The sequence below is a fragment of the Cygnus olor genome, chromosome 12 (genome assembly GCF_009769625.2).
Source record: "Cygnus olor isolate bCygOlo1 chromosome 12, bCygOlo1.pri.v2, whole genome shotgun sequence".
Lineage (NCBI taxonomy): Eukaryota > Metazoa > Chordata > Aves > Anseriformes > Anatidae > Cygnus > Cygnus olor.
Window position 1 is genome coordinate 1789064 of NC_049180.1, and position 26261 is coordinate 1815324.

At 53.7% G+C, this 26261-nt stretch overlaps 1 protein-coding gene across 11 annotated transcripts in view; it reads right to left on the reverse strand.

Annotated features, from left to right (window-relative positions):
• Positions 1-397: 397 nt before the first annotated feature.
• ZC3H18 (zinc finger CCCH-type containing 18) overlaps positions 398-26261 on the reverse strand; it is a 44384-nt gene continuing 18520 nt past the window's right edge. For 5 of the 11 annotated variants that reach the window (XM_040571091.1, XM_040571097.1, XM_040571095.1 and 2 more), the window contains 11 exons: positions 25639-25937; positions 15073-15273; positions 14011-14136; positions 12772-12873; positions 10994-11137; positions 9118-9270; positions 6860-7020; positions 6072-6268; positions 4773-4869; positions 2718-2814; positions 398-1301 (listed from right to left, as the gene is read on the reverse strand). In XM_040571091.1, coding sequence (XP_040427025.1) covers positions 1103-1301; positions 2718-2814; positions 4773-4869; positions 6072-6268; positions 6860-7020; positions 9118-9270; positions 10994-11137; positions 12772-12873; positions 14011-14136; positions 15073-15273; positions 25639-25937 — 1776 coding nt within the window. In that variant the 3' untranslated portion in view covers positions 398-1102. The remainder of the gene's footprint in view (positions 1302-2717; positions 2815-4772; positions 4870-6071; positions 6269-6859; positions 7021-9117; positions 9271-10993; positions 11138-12771; positions 12874-14010; positions 14137-15072; positions 15274-25638; positions 25938-26261) is intronic. The other 6 variants (XM_040571100.1, XM_040571096.1, XM_040571101.1 and 3 more) reach the window with 3 other exon arrangements.

Here is a 26261-nt window from a genome sequence, read left to right on the forward strand (position 1 = left end):
CGACGTGCTGGAGGGCCACCAGCCCCGAGCAGGCAGGGACGAGGCACACAGGGCCTCGGGGGCAGGGTGACAGCAGGGACCCCCAAAAGCCACCCCCAGAGGGCCTGGATGAGGGGTACCCCCCTTCGCTGGGTGAAACCAGCACCAGCAGGGGACGCAGGGCTTCTCAGCAGGGACTTGGCCTCACTGATGCTGAACACTGGTGGCGGCACGGAGGCTGTGCTGGGGGCCAGGAGGCCCCGTGGCACCGGGAAGGTGCATGGGGGGTAAAAAGGGCACTGGGGGGTTTACATGGGGAATAAAAACCACAGAGCCTGGAACCAGGGCTGGGGACAGGTCCCTTAAGGCAAGGGAGAGGGAGGAGAGGGGCACGCAGAGGACAGCGGAGAAAGGAAGAACTGGTTATCAAAATACTTTATTTCAGGGAATATCCCTCAAAAAAAAAAAAAAAAAGAAAAAAAAAAGGAAAAAGGACCCTCCTTGTTAGACAGACATCCCACAACAGCTTCAGGGCTCCTTTTAAATCAACTAAAACAATCCGCTGCTTAAAATAAAAGACATGTCATTTTCCAATCAGATTTCAGTCAAGAATATATATATATTTTTGTTCCTGGTGGAGGAGGGCAGGGGAGAAGGTGATGTCGCCAGTAGTTCACAGCAGTTTTCGGCTCTCTCGTTACACAGTATATAGAACTGCATTGCTGAAGACACTCAACACACAGCAGGGCTAACTAGGAGAATACAACTCAAGGCTAGCAAAGAGGAGAAAGTGAAGAGAGAGAAAGAGAGAAAGAGGAAGTAGTGAGAGCATCCGACAGGGCTGGAGTCCTCTGTGCATAATTTACATGGAAAAGGGGGGCGATGGCCCCCGTCCTGGTGCTGGCACGGGCTGCCCTGCCCCACGGGGGAGCCGGAGCGCACGGTCTCAGCTGACAAACTTCGTGTTTTTTTTTTTTTGTTTTTTTTTGGGAGGGGGTGTTTTTTTTGTTTTTTTTTTTTAAAAAGAATCGCAGCCAAAATAAGACAGAACTGCAAAATCCCAAAGTGGCCGCTTTTACACTATTTATAAAAACATGAACAGTCACTAAAGGGGCACGGCCCACTATACTTTCCCAGGGATTTTGGCCCGCTTGCGAGCAATGGCGTCTTCCACTGCCTTGAGCTGCTTCAGGAGCTCCTCCCGTCGCGACAGGGTGCTGGACTTGCCCGCCTTGGCGCCCGTGGGGCCGGGCTCGGACGCTTTGCCCGGTACGCTCGTGACTTTGCTGGAGCTCTTGGACTGAGGCGAGAGCTGGCGCTTCCTGGGAGGGAGGAAAAAAAGGCACAGGGCGGTGAGGAAGGCTGGAGGCGCGACGGGGACAAACCCAGCCGGGGGCTGCGCCAGTGGAGGGAATCACCCCGAGCACGGGTGGAAGGAACAGGTTTGAGATGAGAGGAGTCACTTTGGTAAACCGTCTGAAGCAGTGGAAGCTCAGCTGCCCCCGGGGGGAACCCTGAGATTTAAGCTCAGCGCCTCGGCCGCTGCGACGGGGTGTGCCAAACCCAGCAGGCGACACTGCCAACCCCGGCAGCAGCAGGCAGGAGAGGGTCAAAAGCAAGGAGGCGGTCAGCACCGTGAGCCTGGGAAGGCTGAGGTTCCTCTTCAGCACTAGAAAACAGGACCTCGGGGCCAGCAGAACGGGGCTGTGGTGGCTGGGGCTAGGCTTTGGTTTGGGAAGACACTGACACACAGGAACTGAGGCTCGCTCACGCCCCAGGCTGGGGAGAGGGGATGAGATGAGTCCTGCCGGCCAGGGAAGGCAGGGGTTCAGGACAGGGCTGCGCCCGTTTGCTCACGTTGATCCTCGGAGCTGACACCAGAGAAATGCAAAGCAGCGCCGGCTGGCTACGGGCAACGAGGCCCGAGGAAGCTTTAGGTGTGCCGCAGAAGGTGCTCCACAACCCTCTAGCCGAAGGGCTCGGAGCGGAGCGCAGCCCAACGCCCCTGGAGCCCCACATCCAGTTCTGCAATGGGACATTCCCAGCACCAGCAGCAGGTGCAGGCTGCCAAGAAATGGGCCGTGAGCTGGTCAGCTGTCACCAGAGGGGACGGGAGGCACGAAGCCAGCGCTAGGCACCGCCTAGAGGCACGCGGGGGCCACGTTTCAACGTCAGCAGCACGCCGAGCAGCTCAGGGTACGAAGAAAGGGAACTGGGCACCCGAGGCACGGGGAGCTGGGCAGCAGGGGCCGCAGCTTCCCCCTCCCTAGCACCACACGCTCGCACCTAACCCACTTGGCTCCGCTTGCCGGAACCGACCTCAAGAAACCCCCCCCGGGCGCCGGCTCCTTCCTGAGCAGGAACAGCTCAGCGGTGGCTCCTGCGTGAACCCCTGAGCGCCTCTGGCTCCCGGCCAAGGAGCTTCGCGTCCTTCCTCTCCCTGCGCCTCCATGGCAACTGGAAACTCTCCGGTCAGAGTCTCAAAGCTGCCCCAAGAGGAGGAACCGAACAACTGGGGAAACGGGAAGCAGCACGAGCGCTTCTCCGGCACGTGTAGGTCATCAGAAGCGCTCACCTTCCCCGTGAGAGCCTCAGCCCACCCAGGAAAGGCTGAAGGAGGGCACAGGGCTCTGCTCTTCTCCGCAGGGCTGTTACTTTAGGGAGACGAGGGCCTCCTCTTTGGCTCTGCTGCCCCGGCCTCGTCCCTGAGACCCCCACGAGCACAAGCGCGCACTGACCTGTCTGCCTGCGCAGGAGATGGTTTCGTGTTCTGGCCCCTCTGCCGCTCTTGCTTGGGTGAAGAGGCTCTGCCGGCTGCCTTCCTGTCACGAGAGCCTACCAGGGAAATAAAAGGTGAGATGTTCTTGCTCGTCACCGAGGTCGTTACCTGCCCACCGTGCCACCTCGGCGCGGACCACGTGGGTGCTCCATTATCTGTGGGCAGCTGATCCAGTTTGCGGGCACGAAGGCACCCAAGGCAGCTACCAGGGTGCACTTCAGCTTAACAAGCGCTGCGTGAGCACAGCTCTGCTGCTTCTGGAGCCGGCGTCGCCCCGAGTTTGTTCAGCAGAGGCTGGAGGGAGCTGCCGCATCGGAGCCGTGCGGACTCGTGGGCGGTGAGAAGGCAGCGGGGGTCCTGCTTAGCCGCAACGGGTTTCCAGCCACTGATATCCCGGAGCACGGAGCGGAGCTACACCCGGAAGGCAGCCCGCGTGCCCCCGGGGCTGTCCTGAGCCCCGAGCACTAGCCAAGCCGCACGCCCTGCTACCAGGACAGTAATTCCCGGGGCTGCTGATCTCGCTTTCATCACCGCTCCGGAGAGCAAAGGTGCTCAACGGCCCAGCGCACCCGCTGCCCGCGTTCGTTAGGTCAGTGCTCTGCTCCCGACACCACGAGACGGGCAGCGCTGCGGATTTGATCACAGCAAGGTTACAGAAGAGGGACGTGAGACTCAGCACAGACACCGACAGCTCTGTGCTGAGGTTCTTGAGGACAGGCTGGTGCCTCTTGCTCAGTCCCAATCCCATCGAGCATACTCTCGCCCCTGTGAGGTGAGGCCGAATTGCTGCTGGGGCTCGTGTCCCGTTTGCCACTGTTTAAAAGTGTTTTATAGTATACAGACAACAAATCGAGTGCGTAATTACAGCTACATCTATAAAATCAGCACGGTTTGCTAGATCAACCCGTTCAATTGTCTGCAGCGCAGCAGCAGTTGCGAACTAGGTCCCAGTGAACTTCAACCTCACCCAGTTCCTCTCCAATGCTGCAGTGGTTGAACGCAAGCAGAATTTTTTCTGGCGAGCACCCAGAGTCAACAAGATACACCTACAGCCAAGACAACAGGGAAAACAACATCACGTGGCGATGCTGGCACGGGATGCCAAAAACAGAGGCACCTCTGGCCATCGGCTTCCCCCCCCTTGTTTTTCAGCAGTGACAGCAGAGGCTGGAGCATCACGTTTAGGGCCCTCTCAGCGCAGCGCGCTGCCTTGGTTTTCCAAGTGCTAATAACTACTGCTGAGGACTCGGACACAGGAGAACACTTGGAAAGCCTGCGTCTTTCTAATCACACAGGGCAGATCAGATTGTGTCACACGCAAGTGGGGAAATCGGCTCATTTCACAGGCTGGATGACCTAGCCAAGTACTGCACCCATCCTGGAGCCTTGGCAGCCCGTGCTCCCTTTCTAAGCACTGCCAGAAGCCTTATCGGGAGCCTGAGATCCCACTGCGATACAGAGAAACACGAGGCGAAGCCCCTGTGAATTCAACAGCCGCATCCAGTGCCACGACAAGAGACGGGGCGGCCTTCCTGGGAAGGACGGATGCGTACCTGAGGTGGAGGTGAGCGCGCCGTGCCTTCAAAGCGAGGCCTTCCCTGTTTCTTTTTCTGTTGTTGGTTTTTTTTGTTTTGTTTTGTTTTTTGTTTTTTTTGCAGTGGAGGTGCACAGACACGGCGGAGCCGCGGCGCTGGCAAGGCGCACCACAAGACAGCTAGGCACAGCCAGGCTCGGCCTGCCCAGGGCTGACCTCACCTCGCTTACTTCACAGCCAGCCCGCAGCGTCTCGTCGCCACCACGGTTTCGCAGCACGATGGCCGAGACGCCCGCGGATCTGGTGGCAATCGCTCGCTCCAAGGCTTCGCTTGCAGGAAACCCCTCCAGCAAGGGGGCTCCCGCAGCAGAGACTTTTAGGGGACGTTTGCCACCCGACCCGGGGTGCTCGAGGGCTGCCCCTGGTGGCAGGGCAGGAACCCCGCCGGGGCCAGAACCCCCCCGCCGGCCGATGTCTCACCTCTGTCGGGTGACAGGTTCGCCCGTTTGGCTGCTGGAGAGGTCGGCCTGTCTTTGTCTGCTGGCTCGTATCTCTTCCTGCTTCCTTTGTCAGCTGCCTGAATGGAATTAAGCAGACAACGGAGCTGAGTGGCCATTTCCCTCCGGGGAGGGAAGCAAACAGATTAGTTCCCGCGACGGGTGCCCGCGGGGCGCTGGCTCGCTGATGCAAACGCATCTCCTGTTAAACTCCTGGTGCATTCCAGTCCCCACCATCCCCGGCACCGCGTAATTCCCCTGCCACCGCATAATTCCCCTGCCACTGCAAGGGAGCAGCAACAGCCTCTGGCAGCCGGGCCGTGCAGCGGGGCCAACGCCGTGGCTGTGTGTCGTGGCTATTTTCGTTCCTGCCAGAAACAGGAGAAGAGCAGCACTTCGGGGAGTCTTTTTCAGCAGCACCAAGGATAGCAAATGTCAACGAGGCTTGGGGAGCTGCGCCTCGGTCCAGCACCGACTGTGCCAGCCCGCAGTTAGGTGTAATTGCACGCTCCTCCCCGCAGAGCACGCTTCACAGAGCCGATAAAGGCGCCTGGCGTCACAGCACAGGGAAGTAGGGAAAACCGCGGCCTCAGATTGCAACGGGAAATTCAGACCGTCAGAAAAAAAAAAAAACAAAAAAAAAACCAAAAAAACATTAACACAATAAAACCAGGAACCCGGCCACGTGACGGGAGCCAACGCCCTGCTCCGGCACAGAACCCCATGAGGTCAAACGCTCGCCTGATCTGGATTGAGTCTGCGCTGAAGTTGGGCATCGGGCTCCGTTGTAAGCGCTGGGGAGAGCACCAGGCTCGCCGCGGGGGGCAGGCTCCTTTACGCCACTTTTACCCCCTGCCTCAGCTAATGACCTGTCAGCAGCTGGCTCTGGATCAGGCCAGGGGGAGGACAGCTCACTCGGAAGCGTGCGCGGAGCATGCTCTCGGCGGGCAAGGCCCCGCACATGCCTCCGTCTGGCTGCCTGGGATGCAGCCTTCGAGAAAGAAAGCCAGGAACAGCCCTTGAAGCTGCAGCAGGAATGTGCCCCAGGGGAGCCGCCAACACAGTCCCAAGCTGAAGCCACTGCAGGGTGTGTGCTGCCAGACAGGTTCCGTGCGCCGCCTCTCCAGCCCCAGCTGCAGCTACCCGCCCGAGCTCATCCCGACAGCACGGAGCCTGCAGCTCCCCTTCTGCCAGAGCCTGCAGCCCCAGCGCGGCCCCGTCCGCTCCTCGGACCCCCCGGGGCAGAGGGAATGGCGCACCCCCCCCCCCCCCCTCCTCTCACCTTATTCAAGAGCGTCAGTTTGATCTCCTTGTGAGCGCTGAAGCCCCCCTGCTGAGCCTGGGGGGCTGCGGGCTGCTGGGGCTGCAGGAGCTGCTGGGATTTGCTCCCCTGCGCGGGCTTGGCCGATTTCAGGAGCTGAGCAGACGCGTCCCGTTTCCGCTTCTCCTCTTTAGCGCTGTCTTCTTTTTTTGACTTTCCTGTTGGAAGCAGAGTGCATACATATGGCTTGCGACCAATTCCTTTCGCCTGCCTGCAGGGCGAGCGGGTGCTCCTCCGAGCACTGAAAAAGCCCACACCAGCTGGCGTGGCGTGTGGCCCCAAGGTCAGAAGATCCAGGAAACCATAATTTCCGCAAAGAACACTTAACATGAAAGACAAAGAACAAACGGCTCTTGCCGCCACCTCTGCTACAGTCTAAAAGGGACAGGGGAATTACAACCTGATACCGGAGTCATCCAGGTTTTATATATATTTATTTCTATATATATAAAGCGCCTATATCACCATCACCTTGCAGTGGTGAAAGAGAACAAAAATGAGGGAGCACCAGGCAGAACTCCTGGGCAGGAAAAGGGATCTTTACACCACAGACACGCAGACAAAGGGATGTGAACGTGTGTTTGCTCCACAGCCTCCCTTTTCCGTGGTCTCACCTGACTCTGCCAGACACTTGTGCCCTGCTGACTGATTCTCCCGGCGCCTACAGCATCATCAAGCAAGCTGCATGCAGATCTCTGCTCCCCCCTTTCCCCGGTACCTCTTAGAGACGAAAATACCAAACCAGGTACCTCTACCTTTCTTCTGCTGCGCCGGGGTTGGGGATCGGGAGCTGGCTGAGGACACGGGGCTGGCCAGGTCCGCGTACATGTCTTCGGAGTCAGCGCTGCGCACGGAGCTGCTGCTGGAGGAGGCACTAGAGACAGAAGAAACGCTGCTCACGCTCAGGGACCTGGAAAGAGCCAACAACCCGTTACAGTCGCAAACGCAACAAGAACCAGGCAGCGATGCGACAGACAGCTTGGTTCTAATTCCCCCAGTGTACCGAAAGAGAGTGGCTGGGATGACAGAAAGCTCCTAAGGCAGGCAGGCAACATCCAGGGAAAAGACAAAAGGATGCGCCTCCTGGGGCGCAGACAATATGAAAATCCTGAACGTGTTAAAGTCTAGAAAGTGCTGTTTATTTATAAACAGGATTAAGGCAACACTCAAGCAGGTCACTGTTACCCCAGGTAAACAAAAAGTGAAAGCAGGGTGTGCGCTATCACGTACATGTCAGCGTTACGGCTCAGGTCAAGGGTTTCCTGGCAGTGCTTTTGCTGTACGAGTTTATTCACAGACCTCGAGTCCTACAGCCCAAATCTCCTGCCCGGCTCCTCAGGGTACAGGAGAGCCCAGCTGCCTATTGGGAAGAGGCACACGCTGCCAGGAGTGGTAATGACAGGGAAGGAAGCCTCTAAGATGGCTATCTTCTAATGGATTCACAACATTAAAACTATCAGACAGTCATATTAATCTAAGAAAGGCTTTCTACTTAGGAGCACGCCAGACAAAAAAGCAGGGCTAGGCCAAAACCAGGTGGATTTCCCTTCGGGGGCCCTGTCTCCCCCACAGTCTTGCCCCAAATCCCAGCCAGCTGGGACCCGGCTTGCACGGCTCCCAGCGCCGCGCAGGACCAGCTGTATCCTAACCGTGTGAATATTTACGCAGCCTCTCGAGCAGGTTCTGCAGGCCACACCGACTTCTGCACCCCAGCAGCTGCTGGCGAGATCCAGGCTCGCTCAGTGAAAGCCGGGCTGTGCACGGCTGCAGGGGCTGCAGCGGCTGCAACGCGGACCTGGAGCAAGCTGCCAAGTTGCTACCCACGGGTACCCAAGACAGGGCTAAATCCTGGGAGAAAGTCTCACTGAAGGCCACAGCAGTGACCGGATGAGTCAGAAAATCCTTTGGGAAAGCTCCTGGCTACACAACTGTGACAGCAAACCTGGTTTGGGTACGGGCTAATTCCTAAATTCCCTCCTCGTCCACACGCCCACAACAGCAGCCGGCACGGCCCGGTGCCGCACGAGCAACACCTGCAGTGAAGGTTTTCACATCCTCTCCCCTCAAGCCCTCGCACAGCCGAGCGCTCTCCGAACCTCTTGCATCACCTGCCTGATCTGACGAACGTGCCAAGCACGCGGTAAACAAGCTGGCATTTCTGTAAAATAATGCGGATATTGAATCTGGGAGTTTCACGGGGTTCACACGTGGGAATTAACAATGGTCGGAGCTAAACCCTGTTTCATCCACCGGCTTTAGGTGATAGGTCTGCTTCTAAATCCGTACTTTACCACTGGGAAGCTTCGCGTTTCAAGGCTGCTTGGGAAGTTTTGGGGATTCCAGTCTATGAACAGATGCAAAAAATCTGCAGGAAGGACTTGAAAGGGGTTCACTTCACAACTCCTTACTGGAGGGAATTAGCTGTTTACAAATCTCACAGATTAACAGCCTTATAACTACCCACTTGGGGCTAAATACAAAGGGAACTGGTCGTGCAACTTCACCAGCAAAGTAAAAATATCATTAGCTGGGCCTTTTAGGTCTCTTCTGACCTACCTCTCCGGGCAGGCCAAGCACCTTCCCTAAGGACATTCGGTAACTGGAGGCAGCAGAGGCTTAGAACAGCAAAACTCCTCAGCCCTAAACTGTTACTTGTAAATAAATTAATTTATGGGGTGTTGGTTTCCCCCCAGCAAGACAAAATGTTCAGACTTGGCCATCAGGAGAAGGGGTTTGGCCATAATTTAGGTAAACATGGACAGTTCAGCACCCAGGACCAATTACTTCCCTGGATAAGCCACGGGGCCTCTATCAACACAGTAGTACCGTGATTTGGGATGTGGGATTCATAACCCCACACAAAGGGACAATCCTGCTCCATGCCCTAGTTACCTACAGCCGCTGATACTTGAAGCTGAGAGCGCTTTCCTTGCGAGAAACCAAACAATTACAATTAGTTATCAGCCCCTGCTGCTTCAGCAAAGGTTACGGAGGGGCAAGGCTGTACCTGGACTTCCTGGACCCAGACGCGGAGTGGGAGACTGAGGCAGACGACGATCTGGAATGAGATCTGGAGAGAGACCGAGACAAGGACCTAGATCGGGAACTGGAACCGCTGTAGCTGCTGGCGCTGCCGCTGATGCTGCCACTGATAGTCCGCCTGCAACACAGCAAACGACATCCTCACCCCGCTGCGCTCGGCGGCGAAATGGGGTTAGAAGGAACCGTTTAGGGACAGTTCCGCTGGCGTCCTGACCCGTCTGAAAGAATGGTGCTCTGCAAATGTAATCGGTTCAGATGTTGTTCTCAGCATTGTCTTCCCAATCTCTTTTCTGGAGAGCAGATATTTTATGCAAGACTGAATAATGCTCATCAGAGCCAGACAAAGAGGGAGCTGAAGGCTCCTTAGTCCCCTGGTGATGCCAGGAGCAAATGCTTCCTACAAAGGAAAATTGCTATTTTGGGACTACCTTGTATTTCAGGCTCTGTAAATAACCATACATGTTTTTTGAGTAACACACCAGTACTAGCACAGATAGAGCTGTCTTGTCGTTTGCGCAGCAAGGAGAGCACCGGGCCGTGGAGGTGGTGTGGGTACATGCAAGAAAAAAACAAACCAAGGCTGAAATAAAAATATAAGGGAAAGTCACTTAAGGCATCCACGATGATTAACTGGTTTAAGTGAAACAAAGTAGAACTGAAGGAGTTTCTATGGAAAAGAAATTATAACTGCTCAGCCCCAGGCCTTTCTTTAGCTACCGGGAAGAAAAAGGAGAGGTAATCCCATGCAAAATTAAGAATCTACTCCGGACGCTTCCAAAAACTTGAACAGAAAACAGATTTACAGCTACCTGCAAAACACACTGATAGAAAGTACCATCCAGTGGTCCACAAAAACCAATGTATGCCTTACTGCAGGCACAAAACATCCTCAGACTCCTCACGTGCCCATAATAAGGACATATGTATTAAATTTGGGCTGCATTTTACTTCGTGTCCCCCAAACTGCTCCTTCCACAGACTAGGCAATCAGGCAGCACACTGCTATTTCACACCTCGCGATGTAAGAAGGACGCACGAAGAGTTTCAGCTGTGTTTAGCCGACTCAGAGTCCCTCCAAGAACAGGCAACGCTACCTGCATCTGCTCTGTAACACTTCTAAATACAGAATAATGGCTGAAGCCCAATAAACACATTTACATCCAGACAAGTGCTCCTTGTCTGCAAACTATCAGCAGACGCTCTCATTTCAAATGCAAAGGAACGAGAAAGAGACAACGAAAACAATCAGAGGACAGACAGAACAAGTCTCTTGAAACGCTCAGACTAGTCGCACAGGACGAAGCCAGGAAGAGAAAGCAGGGCAGGGGAGCCAGCAAGCTGCACGCTGGGCTCCGAGCACATCGCGGAGCTCCTCGTCTCCTCCAGCTGCACTGCTGGAGGCTGATGAGCCAGCTCCTGGACCACACAGAAGAAATAAACACCTCCTGCATACTAGCACGTGTAAACAGGGCCCAAATCCTGACCCTCCAGCACCTCCGATCTGTTCTCCGGAACAAACGCGCCTTTGCCTCCTCCCTGCTCAGCCTCCCCGAGCAGCTGCTCCAAAACTGGCCTTTTTTTTGCACTGCAGATGCTGCTTTTTGGTACATTTAATGCATTCCACCTACTCCATCACCCAGCCAGCCCTTTAGGGACAGGAGCCTTTTGCTGTGGCAAGTCACTGGTGTTCACCCTCCAAACCTCCCCTTCTCTTCCCACTTCCTTCCTGCCCCAGGAAAAAGACATCTTGAATATCAAGAGTCCTTGGAACTGGTACTCTAGAGAGAAACCCAGGGTTTGCTCCATCTTCCAAACCTCACTCCACCCCACTGCTTTCTTACCTCCTGGGTGGAGTCCTTGTCTGACGTTCCTTCCTTCTTGCCTCTCTATTATCCCCTGGTTTGGCTGGCTCTGGTGCAGCTGTTGTAATTTTAGCGAGCGGCTGAGGGACTGGAAGGGCAGCTAGTTTCTTCACAGATTTTTCACTACAAAGATCAGAATTTTCATGGGCACGATCAATTTCAGCAGATTACAGAAAACAGGCATTTCCAAAAGCGATAAAACACACTCGTACCTGGTGCTGACCAGACACGATTATTGTAGCTACAGCCACTCGGAAAAGAAAGCTTATTTCACCAAACCACTCTTAAACAACACAGGTTCACTGAAAGGCATTTGTTTCCACTATTCTCAACCAAGTCACCTTTCCAGAGACAAGTTCCTATAAAACAGCCAATTTTTGATGTGTTTTCTACTTGCAAATCAGCTCATGAGGTAGACTGTGCAGAATCACTGTTGTTTCTAAGCCACTTGAGTCTACACTTCTTTATCCAAAACGCATATACCTACTTAAAATCTGTCAATCGGGCCTCAAAATCAAACTGCACGCCGTTTATGCAAAAAACGACCTCTCTCCTCACTCAGATTTGCAAGGTGCAAAGGAGTACATGTGTGCAGACGTCCCTTTGACCTGTCCCTTGCTTGCCTTACCCTGCAGAATAGTGGATGGGTGACCACTACACAATGTTCTTGTGACTTTATACGGCACCTACCACGTGAGATGGGAATTACTGTGGAGCTGCTCACTTCTGGGCTCAGAGCACTCCAAGCTCTAGTCTCCTGGCCGGTTACTGCTCAGCATTCCCTGCAGTGATGTCACACCTGCTATTAACCGGGGAGGAGGCGGCTGTCTGCATACTAAAATAGAGACTGTTAATTCCGCCTCTCGTGTTTAAGAATATCTGGATTCATCCCCTGCAGAGCATGCGATTAAGCACACGCGATGTTACGTGGCTAAACCAATCCCCGTGCTGGTGCAGGCTGCTGGCTGGAGCTGTGTGTTACCAAACCAGCACCGCAATGCACACTGGAAGGGTGTAAAAACATTGCTGCAGGCAGGGAGCGTGTCCTTAAGGGTTGACCCCTTTGAGTTAAGAGGAAAAAAAAAAAAAGCAGGTCAACAAGGTACAAGAAAGCCTGGCAAGGGCTATTGTCCCATATTCTGGAGAATTCAGGGGGATTCCCGTGGTGTAATTCATTTGCAGGTCACCTTAAAAACGGTGACATCACTACGGTGTTGTGACACCCTCCAACGGATCCATAACTTGCTGTGTATTACAAGGGTTTGTGAAACAGCAACTTCAAGTATTTAAAAGAGCAGAGGCATAATCTGCCGAACAAACAGTCTCACAGCTCCAATGCTGTTTTGATTTGTATCCAACATGAAGAGTAGACGAGTCTGAACCACTTTGCTATTCTAAGGCTGTGTATTAACTAAAGCTACGGTAGATGAACGAATTAAACTTTCGCATAGATCCTACACAAGCATATCCGCACACACAAAATGTTCAAACAGCAAATTGTGCGTGTATTTAAACACGCACGTCTACATACAATTCTTAAGGATACCTGTACAGCTTAACTTGGTTTTAGTAAGTGAGAGTGCCATCATTTAATCAGCCATGCAAAGCTAAACACCATTCTACGGAGGTCACGTTTTGCATCTTCCATTTCTTCCTTAAACTGTCAAGCAGGTCAGAAGGGTCTGACTCAGGTCAGGAATTAGGCTGCCGTTTGGAGGCTTTTCTGGGCTGTGTTATCGAAACAGACAAAACCTTACCCTTTACCAGCAGGTGGTAATAACTCCCCTTTAGCCTTCAGAAGCGGCTTGTGTGGAGATGGTGTTGGGGAAGGAGACGGTGAAGATGAGAAGGATCGTGACCTAGAAAGGAACGAGAGATCATTCGGCTCAGTCTTTGGGGCTGCAGAAGGCTTTCGGTCTCCTTAGCAGTGCGTTAAGCCCACAACTCCCTCCTTCGGCTGGTGACTGCATTTGAGGAACTAGTCCCAGTGAGTCTGAGCTTATCCTAGTTTCATATCTGGACTCTGCTCAGAACAACAAGTTGTGTCACCAGACTGGTGGTAGAAGTAGAAAACAAAAGGAAAAAAATACGGCTGGCTGCAAGGAAGAGCCACCCTCAGATATTCCACACCAATACCTGGAGACTTTCTTCATATTCTTTCCTTGGGGGAAATACGTCTAAAGAATAGTTAGTAGGATTTTGACTTGCAAGTCCAGCATGATTTGTTTCAGCTGAGGCTGGAACGGGGTGGCTGGGGAATGTCAGCCTGCTCCGCTAGAAAAGCTTAGGTGCTTGCGTCTAGAACAATTCCCACCCGAGTCTCTCCTAGAGAAATCACCCCTCCAGACAAAGCCATGCACTCTCATCAGCTGTGTGATCCACTCTGGCTCTCTGCATTTGAGCCCTTAAGAAGTGTCTCCTATCTAGGGAGCCAGTTCTCCTACTATGCATATTCCAGACTTGGGAAACTGTCTGCGGGGGCAAGGAAGTGGCAGAGTTATAAACATGCCTGCGTTTAATCAGCATGGGACACAGGATTGTTACTTTGAAGTGTCGAGTCTATCACAAGACAAAACTGCATGGACTGCTTTATTAAAGAAATGTGATTTGCCTCTTTAAATAGAAATCCCAGTGCAATAGAAAAGAGATGCCAGTAGCTTCTTCCAATCATAAAATGCAAATGACGGAAACGTTAATCTCAGCCAGGCTCCTACAACTGCTCGTTTACCACAAGTATGGGAAACAGCCCAGCCACAGCAGCAGCGTACACGTGGGTGGGAGTGCTGGGGAGAGGAGCGGGTGGCTGACACCTACTTCATTCAGCGACTGAAACAACACGCTGCCTTGCAGTCTATCGTATTCAGCTCACACAGGAAAGTATTTCAAGTATTTTCTCTCAAGAGCTGGCTATTTGCTTTCAAGTAGCACCAAAAGTAGCTGCTAGCAAGTGCTTGGGACATAGCACACCGTTACTTGCAAATGCAAAGAGCCATTACCTGGACCTGCTGCCTGAGAAAGAGCTGTGTCGCGAAGAGCGGCTGGAGTAAGAGCTGTAGGACGACGATCTGGAACGAGATCGGGAGGAACCTGACCCAGAATAGGTGGACGACCGAGAAGAGGACCTGCAAGAGAAGTATTTAAATTCAGTGCCTCTCGAGAAGTCCTGGGAGACCAAGGTACACTCTTCCCACGTTCTCAAATACTGCTCCAAAAATTGCCCACCCTCTCCACAAAGGACTGTCAGGACTAGAGTCTCCCCTCAGTCCCCACCCCACCTTTTCTTTTAGACACGATTCTGCTGCTGCTAGAGCCCTTTGCGTCCTTGAACAGGCATCCTTCCCTTTAGCTAATGACTTTCCATCCCTTTTTGAGAGCTCCTTCCACACAATTTTACTTCTTTTCACTAGGCAATCCTCCTGCTAGGCTGGGTCACATATGTAGGAGAAAAACAGGAAAATCAAAGGTGCAGCGATTCCAGTGAGAAAAGCTATCTGCTTCAGGAGGGCTTTGCTTTGTAAGATCCGTATCTTCAATTCGCCGTGTTCCTCATTCCTCTCTGATACGTTTTTTCCTCTTTGCAGGAGCTTCAAGCTCAAACATTTAAAGGAAATGGATCCAGCTTATCACGGAATCATAGAACGATTTGGGTTGGAAGTGACCTTAAAGATCCAACCCCCGTCAAGGACAGGGAAAACCTTCCACTAGACTAGGTTCCAACTCGATTCTCCTCCTTCTCCTATAAAGGTCAGTTCCCATCTAGATGAGCTATGTGGACCTACATCTGAGTCGAATTTCCCTTAAGAGCTATTTTTCTAAGGACCTCCCCCTCTTCTTAGTCTTCAGCAGATCACATCTCCTCACAGCACCCACGGTTCCGTGCCCCCTTTGGCTTCCACCTCGCTGCCTCCTGCGTGCCAGTGCCCATACAGTCACTGAGCAGCAAGTCTTCAACCGCTTCCCCAAACACGCTGACACCTCCTGCTAGCAAGAAAGAGGCACGCCACGTTCCCTGATGCGCTACAAGGCCTGGATGCGACGTGCTCTTCGCCTTCACTTACCTTGAAGAGCCAGAAGCAGACGCCGACGAAGCGGAGGTTTTTCGGCGCCTGCGCGCGCGGCTGGGAGAGACGGAGAGACCGAGCTTCTTTTTGGGGGACTTGGATCGGCGCCACGGGTCCTTCCACTCATCTGCCCTCTTCGACTGAGCGGCGGTAATCGTGGTCGCCTCCTTCTCCTTCTTTGGTGGCTCAGGCTGGCGGCTGGAAAACAAAAGAGGAGTTGAGATCCTGGGGTCATTTTATACCGTAAGGCCAACAGGAACACAGGGCCAGGAAAAGATCTCAAAAATTTGTCCTGCATACTAGTACCAGCTCTTAAGCTCCACTGCAGGATATACAGCATCATTTTGTGGCAGGTAAGTATTAGAACAGCTATTGTTTTGAAAAACAGTGACCACAAGCCCTTCGAAAAGCAGCACCTGCAGTTTTGTGAACCACTTTGTCAGGCTGACCTGGGACCTGCCAGCTGATTTCAGCTTCGGCTCTGCGCCTCCAAGGAGCGAAGCACTGACAAGAGGGCAGGGAACCCAGAAGCTGCTCCTTCCTTCCTTGCTATGCCAGGCGGTGAGAACTGGAGCAACCTAAACCTGCCCCCGGCGCACCGAAAATCCTGAACAGACCCAGGCCGAGGACAGCCTTGGGGTGTGCACCTGAAGCTCCATCTCAACAGAGCAAGGTGCCGGAAACAAGCAGCAGGCCCTAAGAGAAGGGCTGCAGCCTGAATCACTTTGAATCGCTTTCCTACAGCTCCCTTATCAGAGCACCACGTGGGGCTGTGTCACAAGCCTCACCCCGGCCAAGGCACGCTGATCCATTTTTACCCGTACGAAGGGGACGCCTACCTCACCGGCCGAGCTCACGGTGGCTGTTTTATCGCCGCATTATTCTCTGGGTGCTTACAAACACAGCTGAACACGTGCTCTCCTGCTCTTGATAACCATGCAGATTTGACGGGGCAGCCTAGACACCCAGATGTTTCTTCCCTCCCCTTCTTATGGCTCGGGCTGTGTTTAACCTGTTTCTTTAACCTGTTTCTTTAGCCCGTTTCTTTCATTCTCAGGGCTTCCACTCTGCCCCACAACCCTCTGAAAAGAACCCAGTGCTAACTTTTCAGCATCCGCACAGGATAGTTCCTTAATGAGTTTCTTCAGGCCAGGCTTTATCGCATCTCTTATCTATGGATGATTTAACGTGGGTTTTTTCCTCACCCTTACTCTAACCTGCACATGACTGGTCAATTACCTGCTCATAACCTTCTTCGTCAGGTTTTAGGCAAAGTTTATGCTTGCTTAAAGGTTTATGAAGTCTATTGCGCTCATCAAATTACCCGTATAATTATGCCTTTATTCCTTTTCTCCAGCTAATGAACCCTCTCACTCTGAGGGTTTGGGGGAGGGACAGCACCTTCCAGCCCCAGGTTCAGCCAGTACCACCCTATTAGTCACAGCACCGTGAAGCAACCACTCCCCACACGACTTCCTCTACCTTTCGAGATAAAAAAGCAACCTCCAAAGTTTTCTAATAATTCCACGGATTACATTTCTTGCCACAATTCTTTCTCAGCAGACAATGGGGTAATTAAAGCCCTTCATTAGCAGCCTCTTCTTCCCTTTGAAGGCTTCACCAGTCCCTAGGGAGCCTCATCACCTCCTGGTTTGGCGCTACCAAAAACCGCCTTAACTCAGTTAAGCTCCTACCACCTCTCACCTCCTGCCAAACCTGCACACGCACAGCACGGCATCCTACACTTTCCCTATCTTCCCTGATATAACTCCATCAATTTTAGGATTTGTCCCGCATCTATCTCTGCGCATACAGAACGTTGGAGGGGGAGAAGCTCTTCTTTCATGCTCGCCGGTCCCACAAATCTCACTCCAGCCCCAGAAGATGCTTCTGAGGGTGACGTAGCAGCACACGAAATTGCTGACTGCCTACTAAGAGAGCCCCAAGCGGGCTTATGGCTCAGCATTATTCACCAGAATCTGCGTTTAGCATCATCACCCTTTCCAGAACTGCTCCAACACACGCTGTTTAACGCATCACTTGCAGTGGGCTGGTCTACTTTGCCGTATTACATCTGCAGCTACATCTGGGTATCTAATCACGGAGGAAGACCGTGATTCCAAACACGGGGCTGAGATAGACCTGACCTACTAATTATACTCTGATAAGGCTAAAGAGCCCTCGCCAGGACTGAGAAAAGAAGCTAAGGTACAGCCCAGTCAGCTGGTATCAAGCGGCAGGATAAACAGCAGCAGCAAGGAGGAGGAGAGCACGACGTGAGGATGCCAGCAAATATCATTAGACTGTGTCCCTCTCCGGTGTCCTCTCCTTGGGGACTCGAGTCCGCGGGTTTTGGGAGATGCAGGGGGAATATTCTGCTGGGACAGAGGCAGTTCCCACCTCGAGATGCGGATAAGAATCCCACAGCAGTTCTCAGAAGGAAAAGTCTCCTACAGAATCTCTCTCTCTCTCTCAAAAAGAGCACAAACCTGCCCACGTTCACAGCCTGGGTGCTGAACCTCTGCTCAGACCCCGCGTGGGAACAGCTCGCACTTAACTCTAAGGCTTGGAGCAAAGGCGACTACGAGAGCAAGTCTCATTACTCGCACCTATTACCTGGTTTGATGCAATTCTCTCCCGGTGAAGTCACTTTCTGGAGGAGAGCTTTTTTTCCCCAGGAAAACCACAACAGAAAGCCTCGTTTCTGGATACGCTTTGCCTTTTGACTCAGCAGTAAACACGTCACCTTACTACAGCCGAGAAAGAAAGGCGATGCGCGTGTCAGGACATTTTCAAAGTCTTTCCCCAAGAGTTGCCTGCGTGCCCGGCATGCGGCATCACCCAATAAACTTGTTCAACTTAACACAAGGGACCTGTATCCGATGCCATTTGGCTCGCCTCCTCCGGTGGAATTCGGGAGGCAAAATTGAAAGCAAACCTGAGCAGCTGCCAAGCTCCTCGCCATCTGCCTCGGAGTAACGTCCCAGTGACAGCCTGCACGGGTGTCTCTGAAGAGGCTGTCGCAGGCTAGCAGCCCGAACAGTCGGCGTTTCGATCACGTTCACTGCTGCAGACCGACGGGGTGCAGTTGTTGGGATGAAAGCAGAGGCTGGGAACGGGGCTCCCCGAGGCGAGGAGAGGAGGCAGGCAGCTGGCCCGAGCCCGGGGGGCTGCCCGGCATCACAGCGAGCAGGATCGCTGCTCCCGGTGCTGTGCGGCTGGGTGCCTTTATCCATGGCTTGATCCTGGGGTAGGCTGTCCCACCTTTCACTCTTGCAACTGGGTCATTTCCGCTTCCCGTCCTGTGCTGGATGTGGCACTGGTCAGAGCTCTCCGTGAGCCAATTCACCTCCTTGGTTGAAGAGGGAGGAAAAAAAAAAAATAAAGACCCAGCTTCTTGCTGGGTCAGCGAGTCCAGCTGGCCCATGGTGGGGACTGAACAGCAGCTGGAGCTGGCACAAGGCTAACGGGGGGGGGAAGAAGAGAAGCCGTGCTGTTTTGGGGTGCTGAACCACGAGGCCAGGTCCTGTGCTTTACGATCTCAGCCTCGGATGAGCACACTGCCGAGCTGCAGCAAAGCTGCCGGCAAAGGAGTCGCACGAGACCAAGGCATGTGTGCGAACCCAGGTCTCCTTTTTCACCAAATTCCAACTTTCGGGACACGGAGGAAGGTCTTTGAGAATGAACGCCCTAATTAGTTGGATGACAACAGGTGAAAACATTACAGAAGGAGTTAAAGGGGCTGACAAAGGCCGAGCGAAAGCAGCTCCGTTTCCTTCCAGCGCCCGGAGCAGCAGCACCGTGCGTCACCGGGGCACGAGCGCGGCTATTTCCGAAGCCCATTTTGACCTTAAAATGACTAAAAGCTTTATTTTCCAGAACGAACACGTTCACCCGGAGTTGGCTGGCGCTCAGTTACAGCAATCGAGCGGAGCGCTGGAGCCGAACGCCGCTTTGGCAGCGAGGAGGAGCAGCTCCCGACCGCCCCGTGCGCGGCACGGCACCGAGGAGCCCGCCAGGAATTCGGAGGGGGAAGTCGAGCCGCGTGGCCGAGCCTTCCTCCTCCTGCGTTATGCAAATGACGCCGAAGCCCTTCTAATCTCAGCCGGAAAATAGGCTTCCCAGGGAAAAGTGCTTCCTTCCTTCCCCCGCCCGGGGTGACGCCGCCACCCCGGGTAACGCAAACCTTATCGCTGACGTCGGCCTGGCTCCGGGGCTGCTGTTTTGGCCGGCAGCTACGGCTCGATTTGCTCAGAGAGGAAAGTCCGGCCGTGCTCGCAAGCCCTTTCGTCTCTCGCGGGGAAGCGAGGGCTGTGTCACCGGCGCAAGCCTTCCTTCGGTGCCGGTGGAATTTTCCAGAGGAAGTGAACTCGAGGAACGTTTGGAGGCACGTGCCGAGGCAGCCGGTAAAGGCTCTGTGATTTCTGCAGAATAAACTCCAGCGGAGCACGTGCACGCGGGCAGATTTTCCATCTCAGCACAATAAAGTCGCTCATCCCCAGCGCCCTGTGTCCGGAGAAATACAACAGCCCCCAGAGCCACCTACAGCAGGAAATCCTGACCCCTGAATCCGGTGCTAATGCTTACAGCACGGCCACTCATCCTGGGGAGGTGTTAGCAAAGGTTTTGCTTCTCGAGATGTTTCCATCTCAAGCAGGGTTATCAGTTGCTTAAAAAAAAAAAAGAAAGAAAAAAAAGATTTCTTCAAAGCCTGCTGGGGAGAGGCTTTGAAATTAAATAGTGGAGATACAATCTGGAGTATGAAATCATCACAGCGGGCAGATAAACCTATCCGGGATGCGATCTGCCCCGAGGGCTGAGCATTTGACGCCTCGAGAGCCTTCTCCCAGCGGAGGTGCCCGCATGCAGCGATTCTCCCGTCTGCTTTAATAAAATCCAGCGTGTGGGATCTCTCAGGCAGCTCCAACCCCAAAATGCCAACGAAAAACACATTCCTTGAGATCCACATCTGAGTCACTCGATGCCCTTCTTCATCTCGATCTAGGGTTACGAAACCCTTCTCCTTCTACTGTGGCACAACCTCAAGAACCGCGAAGACGAACGAAAACTCCAGGCGACAGCAACGCTCCACGGAGAACTTCGACGAGCTTTGCTGCTTTGGTTTGCAGAGCCATTTTTATTATCGCCGGCTTCCCAAACGAGCCGGGAGAACAAATCAAAGCCGAGCTGTCTAACCAGGCTCCGTCGCTCGGGCTGGAGGCTGCGCCGCAGAAAATGGGGATGTAAACAAGTTATTGCAATCCCTACCTCCGCAGCATTACCTCGCAGGGGCTGCAGATCCCAAGGAGCACACGCAGAAGCACGGACACGTCCTGTAAGCGAGGACGAGGAGGAGGGAAAGCCTTCCGAGCATCGCAGCGCCGAGGAAGGCACCGCAGGGCTGCAGCGTGCAGAGCAGCAGGAGCCCAGGTCCCGCTGGAGAGGACAAACCTCCCTCCAGCCTGGGAAACCCAACGGCCTGGGGCCGCTCGCTTTATTCTCTTACTTTGCTGCATCCCAAGAAGCCGCCCAGAGGCCTGGACAGCACGTCTGTGCCTGCTGACAAACGCCGCCTTTTCCCTTCGGTAACTTCTCGGGGATTTTAGGACTTATTCGGAGAGATCCAGGGATCCAGAGAGAGAGGATGCCTGACCTGAAACCGGGCAGAGCACACATCTGTGCAGTCTGCTCCTCCTCCTGTGGCAGGGCAACAACCACGAGCAAATGAAGGAGTTAACAAGCAACAAGCCAACATTTCTACCGGAAAAACTAAGGACCAAATCCACCAGCCGACCCCCACCATATACACTCGGAGAAGATACTGTGTAATCACAGCCCTCTAGAGACCTGCACCTACTTGAACAACAGCGGATTAGTCCAAAGTCTCTGCCAACAGAGCTCAAAGAGCAGATCCAGTGGCTCTGGTGCCATGGGGAGACCCCCAGAAGCTATCGGGATAGATGATGACGACCCCGGAACACCCAGAACTACAAATTCGTCCCTAAAACGAGTTCAGTCGGTTCGCGATCTCTCTCCTCTCCCTCACACACGCTCATGAATCACTCCATTTGCATTCCCTTATTTTTGCCACTCCTTTATCTAATCAGCCTCATTCTAACACTTTCTAACTTGCAAGCCCTGGGTAACCTGCACTCATTGATTTTAGATTCCGGGTTATCCTGTTCATTAACGCGCTCACCCCGGGGACTAATAACGGCCTATTACAAAGGCAACGTGAACTAGCTTGAACAAGAAACCTAAGAGCTCTCTGAAAAGGGACCGCAGCCCTTCTGTCGCAGGGGCTGCAGCATTTTATGGCATCTCAGGGGCTACTTCCACCTCGGGAGAAGCTGGGCAGAAGCACAACGCTCCTTGCTGGAAGGGTTTTCTGAAGGACTCGTGATTTGCTACCAAAGAGCTGCCCTTTCTGACATTGCTTTTAATTTGACAGTGTCCCTGCTCGCAAGTGTTATTTTTATTTTTTAATAGCTGCCTAAGTGCACTCCATCGACAGCCTCTAACCCAGCTGAGGACGACTTCCTCCCGAAGGACTCCCGGTGAGTACAGGAGGGCTCAGCAGGACGTGCTCCCAGCGGGACGCCGCTCCCGCCCGGCAGCTTTGCAGCTCCCCTCACCTCCTGTCCGCCCCCCGGGATGTCTCTGAGCGCAACCGCCTCCTCCTCACCCTACCTGGCACTGGCACACGGCAGATTTTGGACCCCATATCACGCGCCCAGCCCGAGCTAGCCCACCTGGAGACGGCTTTCAGGTCAGGCTGTAGGACAAACCTCCTCAAGAGCTGGACATCGCCAAGTTCTCACCTTAACTCAAACGAGGGTGCACTTGGCCAGGCCGCTTTTAAGCCCAGACCACAGCACCCCAAGCACAGAAAACCCAGTGCTTCTCAGAGGGGAGGAAGAAACCGAGACCTGCCTCACTGCCCCAGAGCACCGGCTGGTCTCCTCTCCCTTCGCTTGGTCGACAACGACCTCGTGCCACCCGCAGCAGGGCACGATCCTGCTGCCCCGGCCGGTGGGTCCGAATCCTCAGTGCCCCTCGGTGCTTTGGCAACAAACCCAAGTCAGACGACACCGAGCGCGTTGCTTCATGCCCTGCTGGAACGCTCAGATCCACTCGGATGATGACGGGATAAAGACCTGTGCGGCAACAGGAGGATTAAAGCAAGCTGCTATTTCTGCGTGCAGGGTCACAGCCCCAAGCCAGAAGCTCCCCGGCCGCATCCAGCGCTCAGGTCAGGACATCCTGTACCGCTCCGAGTCCCCACCAACAACGCGCTCCGTGCCAGCTCTCTACCCCCCGCCCCCCCGAAACGCTTTGCACAACAGCGAACGACAGCGGCAAGATAAAGATGCAGAGCAGAAGTTTTGCACTCAGCAAAATCAGTCACAGCCCGGGGCATCAGAACTCGTTCTGGGGATGGGGAGCGCGGGGCCAGACAGCCGCCTTATCCCTCGCGCCGATCACAAGGTGTCCCGGCTTGTCTAAGTGTTCGATGCCTCGGGAGGGAGGAGGAGGAGGAGGAGGAGGAGGAACGATTTTACTAGCGCTGCAATCTCAGGTTATAAACTTCATGGAGCGCTCGTCTTAAGCTTGGGAAAAAAACAAAACAACACACACAAACAACGAAGCGTAAAGCAGCGATTGCGTGCTCCTTGCGCCAAAGCCCGATCCTTGAGCGGCAATCCCACTCAAAGCCCCACATCTGCAGCCTCTTCTCTTAAAGGACCGAATGAAAAACCATTTGCCATTTGTTGGGGTTTACAGTGGGTGTGTGCCGTTAAATTCTAATCCTCCCCGCCTGAAGCAAACGGCCATGCAAGACCTCCTGTCCTCTCTGCTGTTCTTAGCCTCAACTCTGCTGTTGTTTAGAGACCAGAGGAAAGTTTCCGGCCTCCAATGCAGCTGAAAGGGAACTTGCTTTCACGTCCCCGGCTATTTGCTCTTCGAGTTTTCTTTCATCCCCTTCGACTCCACGCTGTGCATGTCGCTGTTTGCTCCTTCCTGCAGCCTCTACGAGGGTGAGCTCCTACGCAGACAGACCGGTGATTAGGGCCACGATTAGGGCCACGATTAGGGCCGTGCTCAGCCTGGCATCGCTCCGTGATGCCTCCCGGTTGCACAACCCCGTGGGGCAGTGCTCCAGGCTCCTCAGCAGGGCACGAGCAGGACAGGAAGCAGTCGGAGGAACGCGAAGGGCGCTGGTGTGTGCCAGCCCCTGGCACCCTGACGAGGGCACCTCGGGGGCTGAACCTGCCAAAAATCGGGATGCGGCAACTGGGGAAAGCACGGAGGCTATGAATAGAGCTGCAGGTGAGCGTTGTGCCACCGTGGCGCATCCTGCTACCTGGGAAACGCGAAAACAATTGCAAACGTTTTACGCACTAAGCAAACTCGGGAGCTGCTGGATGCCCAGGTGCCAAAAGCGAAGCTCTGCAGCCAGCCCGGCAGGAAGGCGGCTGGAGGAAAGGTGAGGGCGCTCCAGCACCCCGAGCACGGGGAGGTCTGCAGCCCGTCAGAAAGGTCGTGTGGGACAAAAGCACGCTGCCCAGGGAGCACTTACCCTGTAACTGTGGTAAAGGCTTTGGGGGAATAGGGAAACACGAAGTGCAGGATGAGGGGATCTCTTCGCCAAGGGAAAAATCAGCTGAATTATCAGCTCCTCATTCAGCATCCAGAAATACCAGGGCTTCTCGCTGCCAGCTTCTTCAGTGGCACCAAGGAAGCCAAAAGAGAGTCCTGCGTGCTCTGCCTCCCTCCTGGCTCTCCGCCTCGCCCTACAGGCACCTGCTCCAGCCTTACAGCACAGGGCTGAGGACACTTGCAGCAGCAGGTTCTCGACGCTCCGCTTCTGGGAAGACCAGCAGAGTTAACGACTCAAAAAGCAAAGAGGCGTACCGAGGACTTGTTAATTTACCAAGACTTGTCTTGAGAAGGCTGTTCTGGAGACACAAGAGGCACGAGTTCTTCCCCGCAGCCCTCCCCGTGACCCAGGTGTCAGGGGAAGGAGCAGCCCCAGCCTCGCGTGCAGCGATCCCGGGCACGGTGACTGCTCGTGACTAACGCCCCGCGCTGCCAGCCAGCTGACGTCGCCTTCCCCATCGTCACCATGTGGGCCTGGGCAGCGAAATCTCTTCCATCACTGACCCGATGAGAGGATAAACCCACAGTAAATGTGTAATTAAAGCGCACAAATTACGGCTGTAAGTGAAGAGGGTAATTAAATGTAGTTCCCCGTATTACTGTAACCATTCTGCCACTGTTACTGCATCGAAGCGCTCACAAGACACAGTCAAAGCGTTCTGAAACCGTGACTTCCTCTTGGAAAAAAGGGTCACCATCAACCATCGCTTTTCCCATGTAGGGATGGGAACAAAAACCCTGTGTCAGATCCGAGACCAATCCCTTTTCCCACCCGAAACCACGCAGTGCCACGTGGCATCTCGTTCCAGGCCTTCCGAGCCCTGCTCTTCGTTAAAGCAGGCTCTTCGCCACGCTCCTATTTCCCACTCTCCTCCAAGTCCCAGGAAACAAACCACATCACCCAGAAGGAAAACAAAAGGCATCGTCCAGAAGGAAAAGCTCCAGAGTCCCGGGAAACACGCCTTCCCTACACCTCCTCACCCCAACACACACACTTGTGCACACCATCGGAAGGCTCTGTCTGCTTTTGATTTCCAAGGTACTGATGCTGCCGGTCAGCTTTCCCGAAGATGTGTTTTAGCAGGAAATGCGATACTTTTCCCTGATTCTGAATCAAAAGGTGCCCAACATCAGGGCTTCCCATAAGACAAGTTCCATATTCAGCTCTGGTATTTACACGATGCTTTACAAATACGCCTCACGCCCAGTACATTAAGTCGCTGTACTGAAAGAACCGACAAAGAAAGAAAACATGATTTGTTTTTGAAATGTCTAGGCTTTTAGTCCATCTGGTTCAATTTTCTCTTTCACACAGGCCAGAACAAGAATTTTCAGACAGACTGAACAAATTGAGGCAGTCAGAGGCAAGAAACCTAACTCCATGCTCCAATTCCATCCTAACACCCAGCAGGAACTGGTTTCAAGACAAAATCCGTTTACCTCTTCTAGTCCCATCTAGGAGTTTTATTCAATGAACTCCAGATACTTTTGTTATCCACAAACTCCCAAACCAGCCCCGATTCTTGTCAAAGGGCATTTGTCAAGGCTGCAAAGAGTCACCACCATCGGCAGGACTCCCAGCCGGGGCCTCGGCCAGCCTTCCGCGATGCCCTAGCCCCAAGGGACCAGGGTCACGCTGAACATCTCCGTACCTCGGGGCCACAGGACCAACACGGCCCTTTCAGCGCCAGGTTACGCTCCCTGCTTCTTATCTGAGGTTTTAGCTCCACTTAGTGGCCAGCAGGGCTCACGTAAAGCATCACCTTGCTCTCGAAACTACAGCTTGACCGAAGAGCTGCAAATAACTGGGGACTTCCCCACCGGCGTGCATGAACCTGGGTCACGATCCGCAGCTCGATCAACATCAACTAAAACCAAGTCTGAACTCAAGCCAGCACTTACCTCGGTAGCAGCGGAGACCGGGGCTTTGGTTTGTCTTTCTCCTTTTCACGCTCCCTGTCTCTGTCCCGGTCTCGGTCTCTGTCCCGGTCCCTGTGCTGCCTGTCTTTTTCATCTCTCTTCACTCGTTCCCTCTCGCGTTCCCACTCTTCTTTCCTCCGCTGGCGCTCCTTGTCGCGCTCCCGCTCCCGTTCCCGTTCTCTCTCCCTCTGGCGCCGCTCCCGCTCCCGTTCCCTCTCCCTTTCTCGTTCCCTCTCGCGTTGTCTGTTTTCTCTTTCCCTTTCCCGTTCTCGCTCTCGTTCCTTTAAAAAGAGAAAAGGAGAAATCGTTGCAACGTTGTGGTAACATCTAAAAGGGCAAGGTTTCAAAGTCTCAGACTAAAAGCAACCCCATATGCCCTCCTGCGTTAGGGCAAAGCATCGAGATAAACCCGGAGTCCGTTCCATCGCTGCTTCCTGAGCAGAGAGAAGCTGGGGAGGATCAAAGCACCACATCACGTTCACCACGGTTATAATTTTTGAAGGCAACAAGACTAGTTCTGCTTATTATGCCCATTAAAGGAACGTACTGATGTTTACAAGTATTTACTCGCAGCGTTCATCATGTTTATGACCAGCTAATTAACT